Source organism: Capricornis sumatraensis, chromosome 5 (assembly GCF_032405125.1).
Source record: "Capricornis sumatraensis isolate serow.1 chromosome 5, serow.2, whole genome shotgun sequence".
Classification (NCBI taxonomy): domain Eukaryota; kingdom Metazoa; phylum Chordata; class Mammalia; order Artiodactyla; family Bovidae; genus Capricornis; species Capricornis sumatraensis.
Window position 1 is genome coordinate 98,596,391 of NC_091073.1, and position 19,606 is coordinate 98,615,996.

Genomic DNA, 19,606 nt, shown 5'->3' on the forward strand with positions numbered 1-19,606 from the left:
GTCTAACTCAATGAAACAATGAGCCATGCTGTGTAGTGCCACCCAAGATGGACAGGTCATGGTGGAGAGTTCTGACAAAATGTGGTCCACCAAAGAAGGGAATGGCAAACCACTTCAGTATTCTTGCCTCGAGAACCCCGTGAACAGTATGAAAGGGCAAAAAATATGACACTGAAAGATGAACTCCCCAGGTGGGTAGGTGCCCAGTATGCTGCGGGAGAAAAATGGAGAAATAACTCCAGAAAGAATGAAGAGATGGAGCCAAAGCAAAAACAACACCCAGTTGTAGATGGGACTGGTGATGGAAGTAAAGTCTGCTGCTGTAAAGAACAATATTGCATACAAACCTGGAATCAAGGTAAATTGGAAGTGGTCAAATAGGAGACGGCAAGAGTAAACATTGACATTTTAGGAATCAGTGAACTAAAATGGACTGGAATGGATGAATTTAACTCAGATGACCTTTATATCTGCTACTGTGGGCAAGAATCCCTTAGAAGAAATGGAGTAGCCTTAATAGTCAACAAAAGTCCAAAATGCAGTACTTGGATGCAATCTCAAAAATGACAGAGTGATCTCTGTTCGTTTCCAAGGCAAACCATTCATTATCACAATAATCCAAGTCTGTGCCCCAACCAGTAATGCTGAAGAAGCTGAAGTTGAACAATTCTGTAAAGACCTACAAGACCTTCTAGAACTAACACCCAAAAAAGATGTCCTTTTCATCAGAGGGGACTGGAATGCAAAAGTAGGAAGTCAAGAGATACCGGGAATAACAGGCAAATTTGGCCTTGGAGTACAAAATGAAGCAGGGCGAAGGCTAACAGAGTTTTGCCGAGAACGCACCGGTCATAGCAAACACCCTCTTCCAACAACACAAGAGAAGATCCTACACATGGACATCACCAGATGGTCAGCGCTGAAATCAGATTGATTATGTTCTTTGCAGCCAAAGATGGAGAAGCTCTATACAGTTAGCAAAAACAAGACTAGGACTTGACTGTGGCTCAGATAATGAACTCCTTATTACAAAATTCAGACTTAAATTGAAGAAAGTAGGGAAAACTACTAGACCATCCAGGTATGACCTAAATCAAATCCCTTACAATTATATAGTGCAAGTGACAAATAGACTCAAGAGATTAGATCTGATAGACAGAGTGCCTGAAGAACTGTGGACAGAGGTTCATGACATTGTACAGGAGGCAGTGATCAAGACCATCCCCAAGAAAAAGAAATTCAAAAAGGTCAAGTGGTTGTCTAAGGAGGCCTTACAAATAGCTGTGAAAAGAAGAGAAGTGAAAGGCAAAGGAGAAAAGGAAAGATATACCAGAGTTCCAAAGAATAGCAGGGAGAGATAAGAAAGCCTTCCTCAGTGAACAGTGCAAAGACATAGAGGAAAACAATAGAATGGGAAAGACTAGAGATCTCTTCAAGGAAATTAGATATACCAAGGCAACATTTCATACAAAGATGGGCACAATAAAGGACAGAAATGGTATGGACCTAACAGAAGCAGAAGATATTAAGAAGAGGTGGCAAGAATACACAGAAGAACAGTACAAAAAAGATCTTCATGACCCAGATAACCACAATGGTGGGATTACCTACCTAGAGCCAGACATCCTGGAATGCCAAGACAAGTGGGCCTTAGGAAGCATCACTACACACAAAGCTAGTGGAGGTGATGGAATTCCTGTTGAGCTATTTCAAATCCTAAAAGATGATGCTGTGAAAGTGCTGCACTCAATATGCCAGCAAATTTGGAAAACTCAGCAGTGGCCACAGGACTGGAAAAGGTCAGTTTTCATTCCAATCACAGAAAAAGGCAATGTCAAAGAATGTTCAAACTACCACACAGTTGCACTCATCTCACACACTAGCAAAGTAATGCCCTAATTCTCCAAGCCAGGCTTCAACAGTATGTAAACCATGAACTTCCAGATGTTCAAGCTGGATTTAGAAAAGGCAGGGACACCAGAGATCAAATTGCTAACATCCATTGGATCATTGAAAAAGCAAGAGAGTTCCAGCAAAACATCTACTTCTGCCTTATTGGCTACTTCCAAAGCCTTTGACTGTGTGGATCACAACAAACTGTGGAAAATTCTTCAACAGATGGGTATACCAGACCACCTGACTTGCCTCCTGAGAAATCTGTATGCAGGTCAAGAAGCAAGTTAGAACTGAACATGGAACAACAGACTGGTTCCAAATCGGGAAAGGAGTACATCAAGGCTGAATATTGTCACCCTGCTTATTTAACTTATATGCAGAATATATCACGCGACATGCCGGGCTGGATGAAGCACAAGCTGGAATCAGGATTGCTGGGAGAAATATCAATTATCTCAGATATGCAGATGACACCACCCTTATGGCAGAAAGCTAAGAAGAATTAAAGAGCCTCTTGATGAGAGTGAAAGAGGAGAGTGAAAAAGCTGGCTTAAAACTCAACATTCAGAAAATGAAGATCATGGCATCCAGTCCCATCACTTCATGGCAAATAGATGGGGAAACAATGGAAACAGTGAGAGAGCCTCACTGTTTTGGTCTCCAAAATCACTGCAGATGGTGACTGCAGCCATGAAATTAAAAGATGCTTGCTCCTTGGAAGAAAAGCTATGACCGACCTAGACAGCATGTTAAAAAGCGGAGACATTACTTTGCCGTCTGTCTAGTCAAAGCTATGGTTTTTCCAGTGGTCATGTATGGATGTGAGAGTTGGACTATAAAGAAAGCTGAGCACTGATGAATTGATGCTTTTGAATTGTGGTGTTGGAGAAGACTCTTGAGAGTCCCTTGGACTGCAAGGAGATCCAACCAGTCCATCCTAAAGGAAATCAGTCCTGAATATTCATTGGAAGGACTGATGCTTAAGCTGAAACTCCAGTACTTTAGCCACCTGATGCAAAGAACTGACTCATTGGAGAAGACCCTGATGCTGGGAAAGACTGAAGGCAGGAGGAGAAGGGGACAACAGAGGATGAGATGGTTGAATGGCATCTCCCACTCAGTGGACATGAGTTTGAGCAAGCTTTGAGAGTTGGTGATGGACAGGAAGCCTGGTCTGCTGCAGTCCATGGGGTCGCAAGGAATTGGATATGACTGAGTGACTGAACTGAATGTGAATTGGGGTGCCTTAGAAAGAGGTAATGTCTTTAGCTTTAAATACTATGCATATACAAAGGAAAACATTGAGGAAAGCATTCAGGGAGAAAAATAACTTCTCAAAGCTGTAACAAAATCTTTTCTATTCAGTTTTGATTTTAAGTCCAAAATTTATCTGTGCATTTTTAGAAAGAATACTTCAGTGCAAGTGTTCTTGTGAAATGTCACTTTTTGTAATTTTTGTTTCTAAGAAAAGGATATCTATTTCTGAATATTAATGCTTCATGCAAATATCTTACTAGAAATCATGTACTTTGGCGATATTCATATCTGGTATTTTTTTAGTTTTGCATTTAAGATATTGGCTCTCTGCTTATTATATAACAGGATTATTACCAATTTTTCAGATAGTTTGTTTCTAAATATCAAATTTTAAGTTTTTTAAAAATCCAGTGTTAAAAAATTAATTATTTAATGAATATTTTGTTGCTTTTGGCCAGATTTAGTCCACCACAAGCTCTCATTGCCATTGGTCACTCTAGATCTTTTCTTGGAAGACACTGCATTTACCAACAGAAAATGGTGACTTGAGAGAAAGCAAAGTTAATTCATAGAAAACAGTGTGTCTTCACTTTCAAAACTGATTACTTTTCTAGTTTTAATCAAGAAACAATGAATAGCAAAAATAACAAATGGCATTTCTGGGTACACTTGTTTGACTGTTGGAATTTTTGGATTTCCTTCTCCTTAGGAGTTCCTCAGCTTCACTTGAGAAATAGCATGGATTCTGTGTCTGTAAGGAGCTACCCGTCTTCAGTGTTCCTTAAAGGAGGGAGGTTGCAAAAGTTTAGGTCAGCAGGCTTTGTCAAAATGATTTGATTTAAAAATCTGTTTTTCATATTTAGTCTGCTAACATCTATACTCATAGAGTGCGTAGTCTTTTTTCTCTCTCTCTCTCAGAAATGTTTTTAGGGAAAGAGGTTATTCTCTGTAAATTCAAGTTACAGAGTACAAGAAATCCAGGAGCAAGTAAAGACCAAACAGTGTAGTCTAGCTCTTGGGTGAATTATTACTATAAATTTTCATTTCAGTATAATTAGGATTCTGATATATAGTTGTTAGCAAAGAAACTAATCAGATTATTTTTTAGGGTTGTAGAAAAATATTTGATGTGCTTGATACAGATCCTTTTGCTATAGACAGGCACACATCAACACGACATTGTAAATCAACTATACTTCAATTTAAAAAAAAAAGCCACATTAACACAGATAAGGAGTAAAAAAAAGTTTTAAAATGACTTTTAATTTTTCCCTTTTCCCCTAGTCTAAAACGCCTTAGAATCATAAAATATTAAAATTGAAAAAGACCTTGGAAGTCATCTTGCTTTATCTTCTATCCAGTGTGGAAACCTTTTCACAATAGCTCTAATTTTTTTTTAAAAAAATCTCTATTTAAAGAGATCTGCTTATTTTGATCTCTTCAGTTAATGGGTTGCCTATTTGCAGAGAGAGCTGTCAGATTATATGTTGTCTTTAATTGTTACAGAGATTTGCCTTAAATTCAGCTGCAACTTTGAGTTTCTCCCAGTTGTGTTTTCTGGTAGAATACTACCCTTTGAAGACAGTTATAATATTCTGGGTCTAAAGTTTTTCAGTTGTATCTTCTGGTAGAATATGGAATAAATCCATTCCTTTTTCATTTAACTACCCTTTGAAAACAATTGTAACTTTCTGGGTCTAAATTCTTTTTAATTTTTTAACTTGGGGGGTCTATACATCCACAAGTCTGTGGATAGTCTTCAGAGGATTATATCATATGTAAAGTTGTGAACATATATGTGCATTTTCCTGGGAAGAGCCATAATTTTTATTAGTCTCAGTGGAACCCAATTCCCTACCAAAGTTAATGTACCAGACCTACTGGAATGGACCTGGTAATCTGCTTTTTGTTTTTATATTTTTTAATAAGCTTGCAATGAACCGTCTAGTCCAGCATCTCAGGAACCATTGCACTGGGTAAGTTCTAAGATTAAAGCCTTTCTGATTCTGTTGAAAATGGTAGAATTTTTAGAGCTTTGGAGATCATCTAGTATACATATAGTTGGTGATGTGCTTATAGTTATATCTTTCCTATCAAAAGATTAAACTGGTCCAAAAGGGTGGGTTTTTATTTAAAACTTTATTTCAAAGTCTTGGGAGCCTGTGATGATGTTATTTTAAATTAGAAGTGTTCCTAGATTTTTTGTTTGTTAGATCCGGATATAGTATTTCAATCTAACAGAAGTTTATGAATTATGGTACTTTTTGATTAATTTTTAGTCTGTAAAAATTTTAGCCACTTTTATTTTTACTATTTCTAAGGAAGGATAGTATCATTTATGAACACTGGTTTCACGGCTACCTTTTGGAACAGTTTAGTTATAGCTCCCCCTGTGCTCCCTCCCTCCTCTGAAGACAAAACTACTCATCCAACGAGCCCAATTTTTTTCAGTAAAGTAGTACTTGAATAACTAATAATATAAACTGAAATGACAAAGAATAGCTTAAGATTTGAAGATTTCTCTCAGTGTGCTGTGATTATTTTTATAGAATAAAAGAAATCTATGATGGGCTTACCTTTTGCTACATGTGTTAGAGGGGTAATGTCAGAAGAGCAAAGAGACTAAAGTGAAAGCAAACAGAAAAATGAAGCATGGCAAGGGAAATGAGTGTGTTTTAATGACCAATAGAAATGGCAAGCAACAAAAAGGTGAGAACCAGCAATTTTCATTTATTTACCATTTATTTATAGAGTTGGCTTATAAACAGATACATGTGAAAATGGGAGCATTTAAAATAAATAAGGAATGTGGTTAAAAAACGGCAGATATAACATCTGATGTCTGGGGGAACAAATAGATGCTTTTGCCTCAATATTGTTAGCTCCCTAAAGATACATTTCCTTTGCCTGTATCTGGGAAGTTCACTAGAAACCAGCAAGCAGTCAACAGCTGCTTGCATGCTGCTTGAAGGCCCGAAAAGAGTCAGAGTGAGCTGCAAGTTGCCAGCACAGTTGCTCCTCGCAGTGTTTGACTCCCAAAACCTAACGGATGGAAAGTATTAACAGTTACTCCAGTGGTTAGGAATGGCTTGCTGTGGTTTTATTCTTAATTAAGTGGCAGTATAATGATGCAGTTAGCTTTCTCTGTCCACGAGTTCCACATCCATGGATTCAGCCAACCTCGGATCAAAAATATTTGGGGAAAATAAAAAGTTCGAAATAGCAAACACTGAATCTGCTTCACTCCGGCAACTATTTACAGATAATTTACATTGTATTTACAACTACTTACATAGCATTTACATTGTATTAGGTATTATCAATCTAGAGAGGATTTGAAGTATACAGGAAGATGTGTGAGTAGGTTGTATGCCTACTTAAGCCTTAACCATTTTATAGAATAAGGGAGTTGAACATACTTGGATTTTGGTATCTGTAAGGGGTCCTGGAACCAATCCCCAGTTGATATTGAGGAATGACTGTATAATGGAGAATCTTGGGAGAGGAGAGTAACTTGTTTAAGGAGTTGGGAGAGTGTACCTTTGGTTGAGAATTACTGCCTCAGTATTCATTCATTCATTTAACAAGTATTTATCAAGTGCCTCTATTACACATACTTTTTTCAGGTGCCAAATTGAATTGAGGTTATGAGCATTATTGACTGCATGGGTTTGAATCCCAGAGTTTTTACTTACTTACTTAGCTAAGTGACCTTGGGCAAATTACTTAATCTCTCTGTGTCTAAGTTTCCTCATCTGTAAATTTGGGATCATAATTTTTATCTGTCTTTGAGTTGTGGTAAGGACTAAATGAGTTCTTGGAAGAGTATTTTTATTAAGGAATACAGTTGTTTTCACACACACACATATAGACATATATACATACACATAATGCATGACTAAACCGGAACACAGCACAGTATAGCACTGTAACTCATATTTTGGTTTGTATTAGTTTATACACTGCTTTGTTTCAAAAAGGATTTGAGGCAGAACCAAAGCCTCCTAAGAAATACTCTGTACCCAGGCAGCACAGCAGAATCGATACAGGTTCAGATCTTATTTTGAAAGGCAAAGACAGATGTTTAAAAATGAATGTATGTACATGCTGGGAATAGAGTGTATACTCAGTAAATGTCATTTCTCTTATGTTTAAAAGGAAGTAATTTACTTAACAAGTTGGTCACTGTCAGCCCAAAGTGTACCACGGCACAGGTAGACATGGTTCTGTGAGTACCTTAGGAGTAGAGTGCAGGCTGAACTTCAGCTCCCATTTGTCCACTTGGCATGGAGTTCTCATGCAGTAAGCAGTCTGCACAACCATGCAGTGATTCTGAATACTGTATTAATTTGCTTCTCTTTTGAAATTCGTTATGAATATTGAATTGTATAAGAAAGTAGGACCATATCATCTAAACTAGAATTCTTAGATCGAGTTCTCTGTCAATAGTTCTGATTGTTAAAATATTCATTCTTGTTTCTGATATGTCATTTTGAATGCAGTCTGCTCCATATCAACATAGTTAGGTTTTTCTTCTTCATTCTGGTTTTTATTTTTCATACTTTTTACCTTGGAATATTGTAAATTTGCATGCAGTTGTAAGGAATAATTCAGAGAGATCCATATGCCCTTCATCCAGTTTCCCAGATGATAATATCTTGTTGCTATCACATAGTAACACAACCAGGAAATTGACATTAATACCATCAACTTACTTCACTCAGATTTCCTTAGTTTTATATGCACTAATTCATGTGTGTGTCTATGCACGTGCTTTGAGTTCTGTGTAATTTTGTCACATGTGTGGATTTTCATGGCCACCTAGTCAAGATACGGCACAGATCCATTTACAAGGGCCCCTCGTACAGGCACAGCCACCTCCCCTGGCAAACCTCTGGCACCCACTAGTCTGTCCTCCATCTCTGTATAGTTTCATCATTTCAGTTATGTTATATAAGTGGAATCATGTAACCTTTTTTTTCCCCATGTATCCTTTTGACGCTGGCTTTTTTTATTCAGCATAATTCCCTTGAGAGCCATCCAAGTTGTTGCCCCCATCAATAGTTGATTGGTACTGAGTAGTCTGCCATGGTATAGACAGAACCACAGTTTGTTTACCCATTCTGATTCATTGGAAAGTTGGTCAGGTTTTGGTCTGTGAACATTTATGGACAAGTTTTTGTGTAAGCGTAAGTTATTTTTTTTCTCCCAGTTTGCTTGGTGTTTAATTTTATCAAATGCTTTTTCTGCATTTATTGAGATGATTGTATAGTTTTTCCTCTTTATTCTGTTTTTGTGGTAAATTATACTGATTTTTGAATTTTTTATCAGTCTCACATTTTGGGGACAAATTTCACTTAGTCATGATGTGTTATCCTCTGTATGTAATTTTGATTTGATAATATTTTGTTTAGAATTTTTGTGCCTGTGTTTCTAAAAGATGTTGACCTTAATGATTCTTAATATCTTTATCAGACTTTGATATGAGGGTTCTACTAGTCTCATAAATGAGATTCTATATTCTCTATAAGCATTTGTGTCTGCCTTAAATGTTTGGAATGAAGCCATCTTTAAATTTTTGTATAATACTTAAGTTTATATTTTTCATCAATATCTATATTAGTCACCCTCTGTATCTTTTTTTTTTAACCATTCGTGAACTTACCCTTCTCCCAACCCTTCTTTTTACCCTTACAATTATTTCTGTCAGTATCACCTGAGAGTATACTTTTGAATGTTAGTAAGCTTTTGTTTTACTAAAACACTTACTTAGTAAGTCAGCACTTCTCTGGTTACTCTTTTCTTTTACTTTGATGATTATTACTGAATTTTTAAAAAATTCTAGATATATATCTTTGAGTAATTCTTTCACTAGAACTCTTGAGAGAAGCAAAAATTTTGTGTCTCTGTGCATTCAAAAATGTCTTGGGAGGGACTTCCTTGGTGGTCCTTAAACCTCCATGTTTCCCCTGCATGTGTTATGGGTTTGATCCCTGGTTGGGGAACTAAGATCCCACAAGATACGCGGTACAGCCAAAAAAAATAATAAAAAATTTTAAGAATGTCTTAATTTCACTCTCACAATTGAGTGAGAGTTTGAGTTGATACAGATTTCTAGTTTTGAAAGTATATCTAGTTGTCCCAGGACCATTTGTTGAAAAGATCATGCTTTTCTCATTGAGTAATCTTGTCACCCTTGTCAAGTCAATTGACCAGATGTATATGGATTTACCTGTAGACTCTTTTAATTCTGTCCCATTAATACACATGTCTATCCTTATGCCAGTACTACAGTTTTGAATACTATGTCTTTGCAGTAAGCTTTGTCTCCAGGAAGTATGTCTTCCAGTTCATTTCTTTTTCAAGATTGTTTTGGTTTTATGAGTTCCTTGTGTTTCCATATGAAGTTTCATATTAGCTTGTCTGTTTCTGCAAAAAAAAGCAGGTGGAATTTTTATAATAATTGCTCAATTTCCTTTTATATCTTATTAAAATGCTTCCCACCTCTTTTTCCTTCTATACTGTATTCAGGTGAATTTCTTTGGCTCCATCTTTTAAACTAGTAACTTAACTTGTTCTTTTTTTTCATCCTTAATTAATTTTTTTGTTAGTTAAATGATCAAAATTTAATTTCTAAAAGTTCCAATTTATCTCTTCTTAAGTAAATATATTGCTGTCTGATATATCTCAGGATAGTAATTGTACCTAATCTAAGGTCTTACTCTGTTTAATTTGTTAGCTCTCTTTCTTTGGGTGTGAGTTCTTTTTGTAACATTAATACCTTTTTCATGTTTGGGTCTTGGTTTTGTGCTCACTCGTCTTTCTTTGAGAGTCCTTGTTAGCCTTCCTGTGAATGTTACATCTGTTTACTGCAGTGAGTCTCCACTGACTGTGGGTAGAGATGGAATACGCAATTGCCAGTCTTCTCCAATGTCTGTCCCCTTTTTCCTAGAATTTGATATCTACCCAGAGCTCTGTCCTGTCTTTTTGATCCAAGTGTTTGCATACTCATTGTTCCTACCTGGGGAGTGACACCTTTCTAGTTTGATGCCATTGTTCTTATCTGGAAGCAACGACTCCTAACCAGTTATGCTGAAATTCTGTAAATTATTTCTGTTCTTTCTGCTTTCACCTTTGGGCTTATTTAGTTAACTCTGAGGGCTGTTCAGATCACTTGCAATAGCCCTCTACTCTGGGTGTGTAGGACTGTGATAAATCTCCTTTAAGCTGATTCTATCACCTTTTCATTTTTCAGTGATTGACTAAGACCATTTCTTGTTCTTTTTTGATTATATATTTTTTAAAATGGCTTTTGTGTTATTTGTGAGGTTTTGGGGAGAGGGGAGTTGCTTGCAATGTGCTCAGCCTACTGTCTTGATTATTGATGACTGCATCATATTTATTGTACAGTAAATAAACAGGAAAAACTTAAAAGCTAGCCAAAAATAAAATCTTGATGAAATGATTGGAAAATTATGGTTTTTGTTTTGAAGAGTAGAAGCAATCACAAATGAAGATTGACACTCAAATATATAAAAATTAAAGTTTCAATGAACAAAATTTCAGGAATATGTTTACTTGAAATCAGAAAGATATATTTGGTATGTTGCTGACTTCTCATTTTATCTGCTCTTTGGCTAAAGGAAGAAAACAAGGCTTCTGAAGTTAGTGCTTACTTCGCCTGAATAACCCTCTGCAGAGTCAATATTAGCCTGTGCCTTTGACAGACTTATGTTGGTTGCTGACAGAGAAGCACGCCAAAGATGTATGACAAATTCTGAAAAAACATCAAAAAGAATTTTTGATTACAACTTTGGTTCAGTAATTTTCAGTATTACTCCCTCACTGTTATCTAAATTTGTTTTATATTTTTCCACTATAAAATAATGTATGTCTTAGAAGTTTGGGATAATATAAAAGGAGTGATAATCCTCAACCTGAATCATAACCACTGTTAGCACTTTGATATGTTTCTTTATGGTATTTTCTTACCATTGCTTCAGAAAAAATTAGTAATATGGTATTGTTTTTCTTCTAGTCCAAAAGTAATACCTACTCAATGAGAAAGCTTGGAAAATAGAGACAACACTAGGAAAAGAAAACAAAATTGCTCTTAATAACTGCCCAAAGATAACCACAATTAAAATCTGATGTATATCCTGCCTGAATTTTTCATGACTATATATACTTTTTTTCTTTGTTAATATGGTATAATACGCTACTGCTATTTTGTACCTGTACCTTTCATTTGCAATATATTGTGAATGTCTTCTCATGTTAGTAAATACTCTTGTATGTATTTTTTAGTGGTGCGTAGAATGTGAATATATTTAAGTATGTTTACTTAGCATACTTACTTAACCATCTCCCTATGATTGGAATCTGAAAGTGTTTCAGATTTTTTACCATTATAAATAATACCATGGTATCTTTGTCCATACATCTTTCCATGCATCTATAATTGTTTCTTTAGGAATAAATTCCTAGAAGTGGAATAGCTGGGTCAAAGGGTATGTACATTTCAATGCTTTTGATACATAAAGATGTCAAATTTTAAGCTAATCACTTGTTATATTTTGTCTCGTATTGCTATCTAATTGTTTTATGTGTTTGTCTTGTCTCCCTAATTAGAATATAAGCTCCTTGAGGGCAAGGGAAGTTTCTTATGCATCTTATGTATCCTTTGATAGTGTGGTTTTACAATGTTGGACTTATGAGTGATCGACAAGTATTGTATTGATTTAAAGCTGTGGTTCTCCAATCTTTGGATGCCATAAACCTATAAATTTAAAAATATGTATCTATTTGGGGATACAAACAGGCTTGCAAAATTTCTGTTTTTCCAAGAAAGAATATTAAAAAACAAAATCAGCTACCATTTTTTTATCACCTTCATCTCACAAAAGAATATTTAATAACAGAAGTTGCTAATTTCTGAAAAAAGGATAGATTTTTAAATGGAACATTTTAGCATTTAAAAAACTCACTGCCTTGTCCATATTTTTCTTATTTTGTGTTGTTCTGGTAAATCTTTACCTTAGCCCAGCAGTGGTCCATAGGCCAACATTTGGGGACTACTGATTTAAAAGACTTAGAGGATTAACAGATAAACTCTATGCAAAATAAATAATTATTTCCTTTGCCCACATGTGTTTCCTCCACAATATTAAGTATACATGTACAGGTAATGCCATTTCATTACGCAGAATTTGTGTATCTCTACATACAAGTGCTACATCTAAGATATTTCCAGCTGCCAAAATAAAAAACTATATGCTTTCTAAGGAATTTGAGACAGGTTAAGTGTGATGTAGTAGAAAGAAGGCATGTATTAAGAGTCAGACTGCCCAGGCTTGACTCCTGGCTTTGGCATTAAGTCACTTAATGTTTTTTTTTTTTAGCTTCCTTACTTATAAATTAAAATGATAATATCTACCTTGAAGTGTTTTTATTGCCCCTGTTATAGCAGTTACCTCACTGTAATGTAATTATTTGTTTAGGCATCTGCCTTCCTCAGAAGACCATGAGTTCTTGAGGCTAGGAGTCATAGCCTTCTCTGGCTACTGTGGAGCCTAGCCTGGGGCTCACAGCAGAGCAGGTGCTTAATGAAATGACTGTTGAATCCGTACAGGCTTATTGTGGGGATCAAATGAGATAACATGTATAGAAGCTCTTTGTAAACTTTAAATTCAATACTAATGTTAATTGTTTTTATTGCCTATAAGAGCTGTCTTTGGGACCTATCAAAACTTTGAGAAGAGACAAAATTATCCCATTAACACTGCATTTTCTTCTATATTATAAGAAAACAAGTTTTAATCGGGATTAATGTGCAGTTAATTTGCTTCCTGTGAAGATAGAAAATTTTCCTTATTTTTCTCCCCCCATAGTGGAATTGTCAAATGTTAAATGTTTGTTTTATTCGTTTGCTATCATAAAATTTTAATTTAGCGAGTTCAGCTTATTTCATATTTAAAGAATGATGCCCATTGCTTTATCCTGTTAACCATAAAACTGATAAAAGAATTACCAAACCCAGAAAAGAACAGGAGCCTACGTTATGTCAAATTAGTTTTAGTAAGAGCTCCCTTTTTAACATTCACTGACTTTTAAAAATGTCATCGTTTCTGATCTGTTTATAAAGCTCCTGGTAAATTTTTGCCACAAGATGGCATTGGTGATTATTGAATGCATGTTCTATTGAACCAGACTTTTGAAAAATGGTGCACATAATTGTTCATATTCTTTTGGGGATGAATTGAAAACCTTCATCACTGCTTATATATTAATTTGATTTTGTTTTGACTTCCAAAACAGGGTTAAATGCTACTTTACATCATTTCTTTCTGTATTCAAGTATTGTTTTGTTTCCTGTTTTTCTGTCTTTATAACTACAGTTGCTATGTATTATTTGCCATGTGTTGTATGTGTCTGACTTATTGCTGATAATTGTGGTAACAGGTAAGAAGAAAATACGATGGGACCCAGTTAGGAGGCGCTTCATTCAGTCCTGTCCCATCATAAGGATCCCTAACAGGTTTTTGAGAGGTGGGTGATAACTAGCAAGAGATATGTGCTTCGTATGGGTTAAAGGGAGCTTTGAATTTTTTAAACTCAAAACTCTGGTTTTTAAAAATTGTCTGAACAGCTAAAATTGGATTAAGGAAAGTCTAGAATTTTAATTTTAAACCTGTATTTCATATTGAGCACTGTTGGAATTGTAATTATAAGTTTTGGGAAGTTAGAATCACTTCATGTGTATTAGATGGTAGAAATAAAATCATTTCACTGATATCAGTGTTAGTCCCCTGTAAATATATTAAAAAGAACTTTGAATAATTTATAAAATATGGGTATGGGAAATGCTTTTCTAAATATGATTTTAAGGAAGAAATACAATTTATATGACTGTTAATTTGTATGTCAGAAGCCATTAATAAAAAGATAAAAGGGGGAAATATTTGTAACAGATGGTTAGTATCATGAATATATAAAGAGCTCTTACAAATCAATAGTTTAAAAACAAATACCCATTGGAAAAATAGGCAAAAGAACGTGAACAATTAATAAAAAAATAATAAAAAGCTCAAATATGAGCAGATGTTTCACTATTGTTTTAAACATAACTGAAATAATAAGATTTTTTGCCTATTAGGTCAGCGAAGACTAAAAATAAAAGTACTCAGTGTTGCAATGGTATGGGGAAATCCAAACTCATATACTGAAAGAAGTACAAATTTAACACCGCCTTTCTGGATTTAATTTGGCAGTATGTATCAAAAGCCTTAAAAATGTTCACATCCTTTGACCTAGTAACCTTACTTTTAGGTTTCATTCTTTCTGTTTTTTTTTTTTTTTCAATAAAACATATTCCTACTGAAAAAAAGAAAATCTCAGAAGAGGGTTGTAAACTCTGGTTCACACTATTTTTCTAGATATAACAAAATTCTCAGACAAACATTCTTAATATTATAATTTAGACCTTATTTAAAAGCCAATTTATCTAATTTTGACTAAAGAAATTATTTTTAAAAAAAGTCTAGAAAAAGTCCTGCAGCAGCTAAAGATGTTTCTTGTTTCTAGTGCCTAATCTATTTTTAGCAGCCAAGCTCCAGATCATGAAAAAATAAATAGGTCAAGATAAGATACGGAGGGTGCTATGCTACCTTTTTTAAGAATTCTCTTTTTCTTTTCTTTTGTTTTTTGGCTGCACTGCATGGCTTGTGGGATTTTAGTTCCCCGACCAGGGATTGAACCTGGGCCATGGAAGTGAAGGCACCTAGTCATAACCACCGGACCACCAGGGAATTCCTGCTATGCTATCTTCTAGCAAAAATAATTGTATTAATAGAAACTAAGAGGTAATTTTAGTGTTATGTGACCCCCCAAAAAACACAAAAAGCCATTGTGTACATGTGGTCAAGCAGTACATCTAATTCTATAACATAATTTTTCTTTTTCCTATTTAAAAGATTAAAATGCTAATTTATTGATTTATAATGAGAAAGCTAACTTGGGCTGACTAAACTTAAGTATAATTAAGCAATTGTGTAATTAGGATATAAAATTCAATATGATATTAATTTTGTACAAATATAAACATAAAAAAAAGAGGAAATGGTGAAATAACATTTTGTCTGGTTGGTGGGATTTTATTTTCTTTCGTATATTCTCTCTTTTCCAATGTTTTAATCACAGAAAAAAGAGATTAGTACAGGTAAGTTTCATACCTTTGGTTATTTTTGTAAGCCCTAAATTGCCTCAAAAAATGGCTGAGGAAGATGGACTGACTGTGCTGAGAAGAGTGAGGGGACTAAACTCAGCACCAGCAACATCAGGACCCCCCAGTGGCCGCCCCTGATGCAGGGCCTTGTCTTATTTCTCACCTTTGACCTGTTTGTAGTGTTTGATCTGTTGACCACCTGCACCTTCTTAAATTTTTCTCTCTTTTTGGGTTATACTTTGATGTACAATCTGAGATGTTTTCTTCCAACCTCTTTGATTGTTCATTCCGTTTCCTATACTAGCTTCTTCTCTTCCTGCTCACTAAAGATGGGTATTACTCCAACATTCTGTCCTCTCCATTATCTCCTTCTGTTATCTCATCAGATTTCACAGACTTAACTAACCTTGTTCGTTCATTCATGCTTTCATTCTTTCAGTATTGTTTGATTGCCTCCTGGGTAACAGGCTCTGTGCTATCTCAGTCATCTAGATACTAGAGAATCAGGTAGAGGAATAATTACAGAATAATTTCAACGTGTAATTCTTTGTGGTAAATGTCCTGATGAGGTAGTATGGTGTGGGAGAGCAAGAAGAGGTACCTGACTCAACATGTGGGAAGGACAGAGGAAGGGAAGTCATCAGGATGCCTTTTCAGAAGAGATACATGAGCAGTCTGAGTAGGTGTTAACAGGGCAGGGTTGGAACATCTCACCTCATGGGGACCAAGCAGCTTGAGTAGAGGCAGTTAGGCAGAACAGAGTACGGTCTTTCAGAGGAACTGTAGGAAGTTGAGCAGAGTGGGAAAGAGTGCAGATAGAAGCTGGAGAGGGTCCAGATCAAGTTGGGCACCGTCCCTGAGGAGTTTTTAGGATCATTTTATTTAATTAGCAAAGAGATTTAATTGGAAGACCAGTTACAAGGTTGCTAGAGTTATCAAGGTGAGAAATGATGGAGATTTCAACTAAGGTAGTTATATATAGTAGGACTAGAGAGTAGGTAATGGATTTAAAATGTAACGAAGTGGAATTAGACTCAGTGACCACTTGAAGAGGAGGAGGGAAAAGCCAAGAAAGCTTCAGCTTTCTGTGTGGACCATTTTCTCTTTACCAGGTGGTGTTATTAGATGGATGGAAGGGCAGGCTGAGGGAAAAGATAATAAATTCAGTTTAAACTTCCCAAACCAATAAAAGCATGTCCTTGGACACTCAGTCTAAGAGTTATTTCTAGGGAAACCTCTTTGGAAGCCTGCCTCTTTGTTTTGATTGCACCCTCTGTGTAGCTGCCTGTATCATAATACTGATCACACTGAGTTATAGTCATGTGTTTACTTGTTTTGTGCCTGCCGTAGACTGTAAGCTCTGTAAGGGCAGGGACAGTGGAACACTGCCTTTCATTTCTTTATCTTCAGTTTGTAGCACAGTGCATGTGGTAGGTGTATCATATGTATTTGAGTTGAATTTGTTATTTTTAAAGCTGCTGTCAAGAGAATAGGATGGGACTAAAATTTTAGTACATTTTTGACTTCCTTCTGGTGATAGTGACAGCAAACTAATGAGTTGCTGAGAATATGAAAATGCAGTTTAGTGTTTCCTTAGGTTTTTTTTTTTTTTTTAAGTTATCTATACTCTTGAAATTGCCACTTTTAAGCCTCTCATTTTGGGACTCCTACACATTACCTCTTTTGATTCTGATGAAACAGTTTCATGGTACTCATTTTCTGTCACTAGATTCCTTCACTAGATCATGTATCTTTTCTAAAAGATAGTTTCTACCCATGTAAAAAGTAGTTTGAAAACAATATCAGTGTAGTGAAGACTGTGTTTTCATTGGAAAATGATGGTCTGATTATACCCATTTCCTCTCCCATACTTCTCATATATTACTGAAAATTACAAAACAGACATATAAAAAAGAATGAATCATAATTGTATTGAAAAACAGTAAAGGGAGGCTTTGAAGCCAGATTACTCTTGTCTGAATCCAGGCTCTGACTTTTACCAACTGTGTGACTTTGGGCAAGTTGCTTATTCTTTTTTTTTTTAACCTCAATTTCCTCATCTGCAAAATTAGGATAATGATAATGATACCAGCTTCCTAGGGTTGCTGTGAGTATCAAGAGAGGTAATATGTGCAAAGCACTCAAGAGCTTTTACGTTCAGCCAGTATTGACTTAATGGTAGCTGCTGTCATTCTTGCTATTGTTATAATACCAGAAAATTGGTGGAATTTCAGGGTAATAGAAAACAGTTGGAATTATAATGATTGAGAAACCAGAACAGAATAAAATGCAACCCCAAGTAGGTACTCCTGCTGCATGCTGAAAGAGAATTTCTTAATGGAACTTCTTTCCTGGAACTCTAAGCCTAGAACCAGCAGGTGTAGGAGAAAGGAGAAGGTTGGGGGAAAATGGAACATCAGGGCAAATAATTAAGAGACTGCCTTCAAAACTTTTATTTCCTCTACTTCTTCTCTCCCTCCCTGGCAATGGCTTTGTTATTGTTGTTGTTTAGTCACATAACTAAACATAACTCTTTGCCACCCCGTGGACTATAGCCTGCCAGGTTCTTCTGTCCATGGGATTTCCCAAGAAAAAAATACTGGAGTGGGTTGCCATTTCCTTTTCCAGGGGACCTTCCCCACCCTGGGATCAAACCGGCACCTCCTGCATTGGCAAGCAGATTCTTTACCATTGAGCCAGCGAGGAAGAGCAGTGGCTTTTGCTCTGAGGACAGTTCTTCAAGCAAAGTAGGGGATTTGTTGGAGGGGGGATTGAGCAGACAGTGGACCTGGGATTGGAGAGTGTGAACGCAAAGCAGAGTTTTAGGTAGTGGGTTTCCACAATGGATTGGATGAGGTGGACGGAATGTGGGAGAAGAAAGTGAGCACCACTGAAGACTGAGGTATGTTAAATGACTGTACCATCAAAATATTTTGGAAAAACTGTTTTTTTTTCTCCACTTCTAAAGAGAAACCTGTCTGTGAGTATACCACATACCTGCAGAGACCCACAGTCAAACATATCTCCCATTTGGAAGTTTGGAGACAGAGTAATACAACTGTAGAAGAAATCTGTAATTTTGAAGAGCAGACTCATTGGAAAAGACCCTGATGCTGAGAAAGATGTAGAAGGCAAAAGGAGAAGGGGGTGGCAGAGGATGAGATGGGTAGATAGCATCACCAACTCAATGAACATGAATTTGAGCAAACTCTGGGAAATAGTAGAGGGCAGAGGAACCTGGAGTGCTGCTGAACCTGGGATGCTCAGTTGGGTCACAAAGAGTCAGACACTACTGAGAGACTGGACAACAACAAAACCTGAAAAAAGATTAGTAAGCTGAATAAATGAAACAGCTGACTATGGAAATAGAGATACCAAGGAAACAGAATGGAACTTGAGGAAGTTCTGATCACAGCAGGTTCCCTCAAAATCAAGAGAAAATTGGGTTTACAAATAAAAATATAACTGCTGTGCAGAAAAAAAGGAGTGGTTAAAGAATTAGTTCCAATTGAAATTTGATTGCTGAAATAAAATCCAGTTAGTTAAATAGTACACAGCTGCTGCTGCTGCTAAGTCACTTCAGTTGTGTCTGACTCTGTGTGACCCCATAGACGGCAGCCCACCAGGCTCCCCTGTCCCTGGGATTCTCCAGGCAAGAACACTGGAGTGGGTTGCCATTTCCTTCTCCAATGCATGAAACTGCAAAGTGAAAGTGAGGTCGTTCAGTTGTGTCCAACTCAAATAGTACACAGACTTAAGACCAATTTTTACAAAACTAAAGTAGGGGAAATTTACAGACCATAAAGCAACAGGACAAAAAGAGAAAGTACATTAGGAAAATTATGCTATTAGGATAGATTTAAGTGATCCAGTATTCATTTTATAGAGGTACATATGGAAAGACAGTGAAAGAGAAAATATAAAGAATTAAAGAATATTTTCCTATGCTGAAGAAAGACTGAATTTTCAAGTATAAAGAGCCTACCAGGGAACAAGCTAGAGAAATGTAAAAGCAAAAAGCATCTATCTGTACATTACTGAACTACTTATGATTCCAAAGATGGAAAACAGACTACATAGAAAGACTTAAGATTAAGAATCAGACTGGTTTGGGATATAATATAGTTTTCTAGAAAATAAGTGCCTTCAGTGTTCTGAGGGAAAATTATTTTGAACACAGAACTGTACCCAGCCTCACTAATATTTGAATGTTTAAATAGGGGTCAAAAT

At 36.0% G+C, this 19,606-nt stretch overlaps 1 protein-coding gene across 1 annotated transcript in view; it reads left to right on the forward strand.

Annotated features, from left to right (window-relative positions):
• The window catches only part of KLHDC10 (kelch domain containing 10), a 56,686-nt gene that overhangs the window by 18,394 nt on the left and 18,686 nt on the right, over positions 1–19,606 (forward strand). The window contains exon 2 of the mRNA XM_068973167.1: positions 13,615–13,701. Within this exon, the coding sequence (XP_068829268.1) occupies positions 13,615–13,701 (87 nt within the window). The remainder of the gene's footprint in view (positions 1–13,614; positions 13,702–19,606) is intronic.